Below are 7,980 nucleotides of genomic sequence, written 5' to 3'. Positions count from 1 at the left end.
TACAGCCCAGGTGGCAAAGGGAGAGACCAAAGGATGGTGGCGGGGCCTGGGGAGTGTGTGTGTGTGGCATGTGTGTATATGTGTGTGGGGGTGTGCACCTGCATGTGTTTGTATTTACTATTCCTGTGTGTGTTGTGGCAGGTAGAAGGACGCTCGTCAACAAGTGTGTCAGTATCTGTACAAGTGTGCACTTGTGCAAATCCCTAAGGGTGAGTGGTGGGAAGTGGGAAGCAAGTTCTAGAGCATTTGCAGTTTAAATTTCTATTAACTTGGTGACAGCTGTCTTTTCACAGAACAGCTCCTCCATCCTTTGGGAGAATCCTTTCCCACACAGCCCATACCATAGCTGTGGCATTCCGTTCGTTTTCCTTGTGAAATATGGGGTCATCTATGGTAAAAATTCACAACTCAGAACCAAGCTTTGTTTGATTTTTAAATTTATTTAGCATACGTGTGTGTTTCAAGACAGTGCTGATGAGAAAGGAACTGTAAAAAGACTTCCTTTCCAGAGGAAAGCCTTGAGTCCACCCTAGACCCAGACTTCAGCTGAGGAAATGCACCGTGAAGCCGGGAGAGCTGAGGGCGAAGCGCAGAGGGGGCCTGTGCGAGCAAGGAGAGGGCAGAAGCTTGGCCTGCCGGCGTCGCCCCCACCCACCCCCAGGCCCCCCACATCAGGGCAGGCTAAACATGAGGAGGCTTCTGTCTCCAGGGCTGGAAGAGAGGCGCCCTCGTTAAAACTCAGATAAACAGTTTATCAGGAGATGAATGAGCCACCGGGCTCCAGAGTCGTCTCCCCTTCCCCAGCGTGGAGCCGGGTGGGGAGGGGGCCGCAGGCGGAGGAGCGGGAGCCAGACTGGGGAGGGAAGGGGCTGTCGGGGCTGGGGCAAGCGCCTCTCCTCCTCTGGCCTCTGGCTTTGTCTCTGTTCCTGGAAATGCATGTCACATTTATTTACCCATTTTACCCATTTTCCCACCCCAGCCCACAATTTGGGGTTATCTCCCTTCCCTTCTCCCCTCTTTCTCTCCTCCTATTTTTCCCCCTTTTACCTCCTCACTCCTATTGCCTATGTTAGTTAGAATTTCACCCTTCTAACTAGAATCCCATCACCAGTTGGACACACACACACACAAGATTAGAATGCATTATGAAGCTGAACTGGCCCTGACCCTGGCTGTGGGTGCTGAAGTGGCCAGGGTTCCCCCAACCAAGGTAGGGGAGTGGGCAGGATGGGGGTGAGGCTGTTTAGAGAGTCCACCATCCTCTGGCTTTGGGAGCCACCTCCACTCGCTTTCTTCCAGCAGTCAGGAGAGGAAAGTCACAAGCCTCATGGCTGGCTTCTCCTCACTTTGCTAAGTTGGGTCAAGTCCCAAAATGCCATTTTGGGTCTCACTAAGAAAAAGCCCATCAAATTCGACATTGATAGGATCTGAGAAATAACTAGAATCAGAGCTCGATGACGTTCATATGCCTGGGATGATGCTGGGCCTAAAAGATGATAGCTCTCATGCCTTCTCCTTCGTGGTACCTCATGGTCCCCTGACCTCTCCATGTCAAGGAGCCCCAGAGAGGTGAAGTGACTCACCCAAGGTCACACAGCTGGTAGTTTGCAAGTTTTCCAACAACAAGCCCCATGTTCTTTGTACATCACCCACAGCTGCCTCAGGTCTGTGTTTCCAGGGCCAAACAAGCAAGAAAATTGTTGAATTGTTCTTAGTATCAGCTGGAAATAAGAAAAGATGCATAAAAGCACCTTCAGGGTCCTCTTGCCCTCGACCTGGAGTTGCCAAAGCAGTTGTTCAGGGGAGTGCTTCAATTTTCCTTGCCCAGAGCATTTTGCAGGGACAGAAGTCCTGGGATGCGGCTAGCCGAGAATGGACCTACATTCGCAAGGTCCAGTGGACTCTTCCTACATGGACTGCTGAGGCCCGAGTCCCTAGACAATCCCCACGAAAATCTAAGCACCCTCCACAACGAGGAGCGGAGCGGATAGCCATCCCTCCTTTGGCCCTTCTCCCACCCTCCCGCTTCCTTTTGAAGAAATACAACCCTCTTTGTCCTGCTGGTCAAGCTCTCTCTTCAACAGAGCCACAGAAGGATTGAAATGGGTCAGCTGTTGAGTCCCCCAAGAAATTCCAGTCCCCCTCGCCCAAACTCCTGAAGGCCAGAAGCCATCGAGAAAACCTGAGGTGCACGTGCTGAGTGGACAGAAAGCAGGCCCAAAGGCGTTGCAGTTGATTTCAGCAGCATCCCAGCCCCTGTAAGCCTCTGGCTCAAAGCTGAGACGGTTGGCCAATCAAGGGCAGTGGGGTTCCCTGAAGAACTAACATTTGTTGAAAGATGATCACCCACCACGTATATAGTCCTCCCCAGGTGCTGTGCTAAGCTAGACATTCATTACCTCGTTTATATAGCACAATTCTGAGAGGTGTGTGTTATCCCCATGTTGCAGATGGGGAAACGGAAGTTTGGAGTTAAGATGCCCATGTTAAGAAGGCAGCCCAGCTGGTGAGTGACAGGGCCAGAATTCCAATCAAGATCCACCTGGTCCAAAGTTTGCCTTTGCATTAAGTTTCCCTGTTTATCACATTTCCTCCTCCATTCCCCTGTCCCAGACCTTCTGGCTGTCCCTGCTACAGCGTGCTTCCCCTTTACATGCAGACTCAAATTGTATGTCTCAAATCTCCTCTCCCCACTTAGATAAAGATATCCTTTTTCTTCATTAAGCCCAGCTAAAGCCCAGCTCTACCACTAAGGTATTAGTACTGCTTAGTCTCTGATAACAGCATCCCCGGACTCACTCAGTACCTAAGTGCATGGGCTACCCCAGCACGACACAGAGTCGGGGACTGACTGCAGGCCCCCCAAGTGGGGCATTTCAGAATCCCACAGTGAAGAAGGGTAAGTGTGGTTGAAAACACTCTTGCTTATATTGTAAATGTTTTGACTTTTTTTGGTCATCATAATGTATTATAAAATTTCAAACAACATTCAAAGGATAGCATGAAATTGTAATATTTATCAAAAGTGGGTATGGGTTTTTGAAAGGTTGTGAAACACTGGTCTTCATTGTTATGGGAATTTCTAGATTTTGTTCCACATCGTTTTAATGTTTTCTTCATATACTTGTCATATCCTCCTTAACTGAACTGCAGAAGTCTTGGAGGGTGGCGACTAACTGTGAGTTCTTTCCCCTCTGTGTTTTCTCCATGATCTTCCCCCAGTGGACACTCTATAAACAGGTCACCCCACCTATTGTCTGACATGGTTTGTTTTTCATTCCCGAGGGACCTTTTCTTGCTGTTCAGTCGAATCTACCCAGCCTAAATAAAGGACTGGAGGATCTGGTTGGTTTTCAAACAAAAATAGGTGATTTGAAGGAGAGGAGAGGAGATTGATGGAACAGCAAACAGCACAATAAAATGTCACTAATTGGAACCTACCATCTCAGGAGGGCTGCGCTAGAATTTAGCCTTTGAACTCTTTACTGAAAAATTATTTTCTTAGTTAATTCACAGCAGTGAACCAAATTGCTCTGGAACATTTAAATCTTCCTAAGGAAACAAACTCGCGCCAACCCTCCTAAAGCACATCAAAAAAGAAAGGAGTATCGTTTAAGAGCCTACTATGTGCCAGGTTCTAGTTACACATTATTTCAGAATCAAGTCAATTCAAAGAACCAGTGGGTTGTTCTCATCTCCGGTATTCATCAAGGCAAGATTTCTTTTTAGGCAGTGTCTCGATAGTCTAATTCTAGGTATTGTCTAGACTCGAAAGTTTAAGAAAATGTTTTCAGCTGAAACTGGACATCCCTTTCAACTGCTGAGGTTTTGCAGAAAGACTGTGCCATGAAGCAAAGTGTGTTTTCTTCCTTAGACAGACGATAAACTTCCGGGGCGGGGTGGGGGTGGGGGGTCGTCACAGGTGGAAAGGGAAAACCAGATCTTTGGGGAAAGAAAGTGGAGTGATCTAGGCTGTCACAATGAGACCTCCATACTCCATTCCGTGCAATGCTGGTCAATACTTGTCATCCACTCTGGGTCTCTTGTTTCAGCGTTTTCCAGACTCCAGTCACATCCACCACAAAGGAAACTGAGTTTGAATTTTGAAGCTTAGAGTCAGTTCCTTATCCAAGGGAAAATTAACTGGAGTGTCTTTTCAATATCCATCTCTCATCAAAGAAACTGCTCCAGGAAGAGAAAGCAGGTTTATTTAGAATCACAGAAAGGTAGGAAGAGTGATGTAGTTATGTCACCAATGCAGAAAGGTATGTGGTGCCACAAAAGTGGCTGCTCCAATGTTAAGACAGTTATATCAGGGCCGACCCTAGCCAGGACTCACCTTTTAAGTTTCTGGTCTGCATTCTTGCCCTCTGAGGCCGATATAGCGGAGGCAGAAGGTGCAGTACAATTCTTGTGACACTTGAGGGGCTTGGGGAGGAATCTCAGGAAGTCTGTTTACACTGAGTGTCTGGAGAGCTTCGAGAGAACAGCCAGAACCAGGACGGAACCGTCAGCGCGCGCGCACATATACACACACGCACACACACACAATGACACGGACACAAGCAGAAACTGAGCTGGGCAGCGTGGACAGCAGACAAACCCACCTCGCAGGGCCGCCCCCGCCAGCGCCAGGAGCAGGACTCGCCGCGGGCCGGCAGAGGGCGCGCCGCCCCCAGGGAGCCGAGCTGCCGCCGCGCGGAGCCGGCGGGCTAGGGGAGCCGCAGGCGATCCGGACGCGCCCCTGCAGCTCGGCCACTCAGGGTGCAGGACCAGGCCAAGGAGGAGAAGGAGGGTGAGGAGCGGACCCCCCTCGCGGGCCTGGGTAACAGGCGGGCAGGAGTGCTTCCTAGGAATTACATCACGCTGCGCAACGCTGCGGCTCCCGGACTCCCCCGGCGCAAAGTGTGTGTGTGTGTGTGTGTGTGTGTGTGTGTGTGTGTGTGTAAGTGTGTGTGTGTCTAAGTGTGTGTGTGTGCGTGTTGGGGGGAGGGGGAGGGGACTTAGACCGAGCCCGGGAGAGAGGAAGGCGAGACGCGCCTGGGGAAAAAGCTCCGTGCACTTGGAGAAATTCCTTGCGCCGAACTGCACCAAGAGACGAGCCCCCAGCACCTCCCTGCAGCTCCCCTCCTAGTGCAAAGCACCCAGCTAGTGAGAAGCCTTCCAGCTCCACCTCGAGCACCCCCCAGAACCGGCCCTGCACCCTCCAGCCCGGCTCCAGCGCCGCCGCGAGCTTTCCCCAGGACTGGCCCTGGCGGGGCGCCTAGAGCCCCAGTTGCATTGCTCCAGGAGAAAGGAGGGGGGCGGTGCATTTTGCAGGAGGAGGAGAAGGGGGGTGGGTGGTGGGGGAGAGAGAAAATTGCGCGGAGACCTGCCAAGCGCCACCGCCGCCGCCACCGCCGCTGCCGCCGCCGCCGCCGCCGCCGCCGCCGCCTGTGAGCTCCGGCGGGCAGCCGGACTGTCGGCTTCCCGGGGCATCTGGGTCCGGCGGGGCACAGCCCTGGGCGCTGCCGAAGCCGCCGCCGCCGCCGCCGCCGCCGCGGCGAGTGCAGGCGGCTTCCCCCGGAGCCTGTGCTGCTCCAGCTCCTCTGGGGTGGAGAAGTGGGGGGTGGGGTTGTTGTTTGGGGGGAAGAAGGGGGAGGGGGCAACGCCGAGAGAGTCAGTGGTTTCCATGGTGATGGAGCTGAAAGTGCAGGAAATTTAAAGGCTTGGACCCTGCGAGACAGACAAACCGGTGCCAACGTGCGCGGACGCCGCCGCCGCCGCCGCCGCTGGAGTCCGCCGGGCAGAGCCGGCCGCGGAGCCCCGAGCAGGCGGAGGGAAGTGCCCCTAGGACCGGCTCGGCCAGCAGCGCTGCACAGAGCGGCGGGACGAGGAGCAGCGAGAGGAGGAGGAGGGGAGAGCGGCTCGTCCACGCGCCCTGCGCCGCCGCCGGCCCGGGAAGGCAGCGAGGAGCCGGCGCCCCCCGCGTCCGCGGTGGCCCTGGAGTAATTTCGGATGCCCCGCCGAGGCCGCCTTCCCGAATAGACCCGGGAGAGGAGTTGCGGCCAACTTGTGTGCCTTTTTTCCGCGCCAGTGGGAGCCGGCGCTGCGCGAAGGGCTCTCCCGGCGACTCATGCTGCCGGCCCTGCGCCTGCCCAGCCTCGGGTGAGCGGCCGCCGGAGAGACGGGGGAGCGCGGCGGCGCCGCGGGCTCGGCGTGCTCTCCTCCGGGGACGCGGGACGAAGCAGCAGCCCCGGGCGCGCGCCGGAGGCATGGAGCGCTGCCCCAGCCTGGGGGTCACCCTCTACGCCCTGGTGGTGGTCCTGGGGCTGCGGGCGGCACCGGCCGGCGGCCAGCACTATCTCCACATCCGCCCGGCTCCCAGCGACAACCTGCCCCTGGTGGACCTCATCGAACACCCGGACCCTATCTTTGACCCCAAGGAGAAGGATCTGAACGAGACGCTGCTGCGCTCGCTGCTGGGGGGCCACTACGACCCGGGCTTCATGGCCACCTCGCCCCCCGAGGACCGGCCCGGCGGGGGCGGGGGGGCGGCCGGGGGCGCCGAGGACCTGGCGGAGCTGGACCAGCTGCTGCGGCAGCGGCCGTCGGGGGCCATGCCGAGCGAGATCAAAGGGCTGGAGTTCTCCGAGGGCTTGGCCGCGGGCAAGAAGCAGCGCCTGAGCAAGAAGCTGCGGAGGAAGTTACAGATGTGGCTGTGGTCGCAGACCTTCTGCCCGGTGCTGTACGCGTGGAACGACCTGGGCAGCCGCTTTTGGCCGCGCTACGTGAAGGTGGGCAGCTGCTTCAGTAAGCGCTCGTGCTCCGTGCCGGAGGGCATGGTGTGCAAGCCGTCCAAGTCCGTGCACCTCACGGTGCTGCGGTGGCGCTGTCAGCGGCGCGGGGGCCAGCGCTGCGGCTGGATTCCCATACAGTACCCCATCATTTCCGAGTGCAAGTGTTCGTGCTAGAACTCGGGGCCCCCTGCCCGCACCCGGACACTTGATCGCTCCCCACCGACGCCCCCCGCACCGTCTCCAACCAGTTCCACCACCCTCTCGCGAGGGGATTCAATGAACTTTTTGGGTTTTTTTTTTTTTTTTGGCTACAGAGACCTAGCTTTCTGGTTCATGTAATGCACTGTTTAACTGTGTAGGAATGTATATGTGTGTGTATATACGGTCCCAGTTTTAATTTACTTATTAAAAGGTCAGTATTATACGTTAAAAGTTACCGGCTTCTACTGTATTTTTAAAAAAAAAGTAAGCAAAAGGAAAAAAAAGAACAGAGAAAAGAGAGACTTATCCTGGTTGTTGCTAATAATGTTAACCTGCTATTTATATTCCAGTGCCCTTCGCATGGCGAAGCAGGGGGGAAAAGTTATTTTTTCTTAAAGTACAAAGAGAGGGGAGAAGTTTTGTAGAAGGACTTTTTTTTTTTTTTAAAGATTTTATTTTTTCCTTTTTCTCCCCAAAGCCCCCCAGTACATAGTTGTATATTTCTTGTTGTGGGTTCTTCTAGTTGTGGTATGTGGGACGCTGCCTCAGCGTGGTCTGACGAGCAGTGCCATGTCCGCGCCCAGGATTCGAACCAACGAAACACTGGGACGCCTGCAGCGGAGCGCGCGAACTTAACCACTCGGCCACGGGGCCAGCCCCATGTAGAAGGACTTTTAAAAAGCTATTTTCCATTCTTCGGAAAGTGTTTTGGTTTTCCTTGGACCTCGAAGAAGCTATAGAGTTCAATGTTATTTTACAGTTATTGTAAATATAGAGAACAAATGGAATGACTAATCATTGTAAATTAAGAGTATCTGCTATTTATTCTTTATAATATCCCGTGTAGTAAATGAGAAAGAAGTGCAGAGCAGGATTAAAGAAAACCACTAAAATCGACTGCGCTCGACACTGCGTTTCTCTGTGTTGGTGATTGATGGGGGGATGGGGGGGCTGGAGGGGGGGGGAAGGGGGTGCTGCTCTGCTTACTACGCCTGTTGGG

At 54.2% G+C, this 7,980-nt stretch overlaps 2 protein-coding genes across 2 annotated transcripts; one reads left to right on the top strand and one right to left on the bottom strand.

The window, feature by feature from the left end:
• Window positions 1-434: 434 nt before the first annotated feature.
• Window positions 435-5,812, bottom strand: LOC139039973 (homeobox protein ARX-like). Its single transcript, XM_070482150.1, has 4 exons — window positions 5,372-5,812; window positions 4,340-4,476; window positions 1,584-1,721; window positions 435-926 (listed from the first exon to the last, which is right to left on the bottom strand). The coding sequence occupies exons 1-2, from the start codon at window positions 5,671-5,673 to the stop codon at window positions 4,443-4,445; spliced, it is 336 nt and encodes a 111-aa protein (XP_070338251.1). The 5' UTR covers window positions 5,674-5,812; the 3' UTR covers window positions 435-926; window positions 1,584-1,721; window positions 4,340-4,442.
• On the top strand, window positions 5,690-7,415 carry NOG (noggin). The gene has a single exon (XM_014861061.3). It carries the CDS (start codon window positions 6,255-6,257, stop codon window positions 6,951-6,953), a length of 699 nt encoding a protein of 232 aa, XP_014716547.1. The 5' UTR covers window positions 5,690-6,254; the 3' UTR covers window positions 6,954-7,415.
• Window positions 7,416-7,980: the final 565 nt, after the last annotated feature.

Source organism: Equus asinus, chromosome 13 (assembly GCF_041296235.1).
Source record: "Equus asinus isolate D_3611 breed Donkey chromosome 13, EquAss-T2T_v2, whole genome shotgun sequence".
Classification (NCBI taxonomy): domain Eukaryota; kingdom Metazoa; phylum Chordata; class Mammalia; order Perissodactyla; family Equidae; genus Equus; species Equus asinus.
The sequence above is the reverse complement of the archived record's forward strand: the minus strand, read 5'-3'. Positions and strand labels throughout refer to the sequence as shown.

Bases quoted from the DNA above. Each gene is read 5' to 3' on its own strand.
- NOG (XM_014861061.3), top strand. From the start codon at position 6,255: ATGGAGCGCTGCCCCAGCCTGGGGGTCACCCTCTACGCCCTGGTGGTG.
- LOC139039973 (XM_070482150.1), bottom strand. From the start codon at position 5,673: ATGGAAACCACTGACTCTCTCGGCGTTGCCCCCTCCCCCTTCTTCCCC. The intron at 4,477-5,371 runs GTCTCCGCGCAA...GTTCTCTCGAAG, and splicing joins GCGGCGGTGGCGCTTGGCAG to CTCTCCAGACACTCAGTGTA.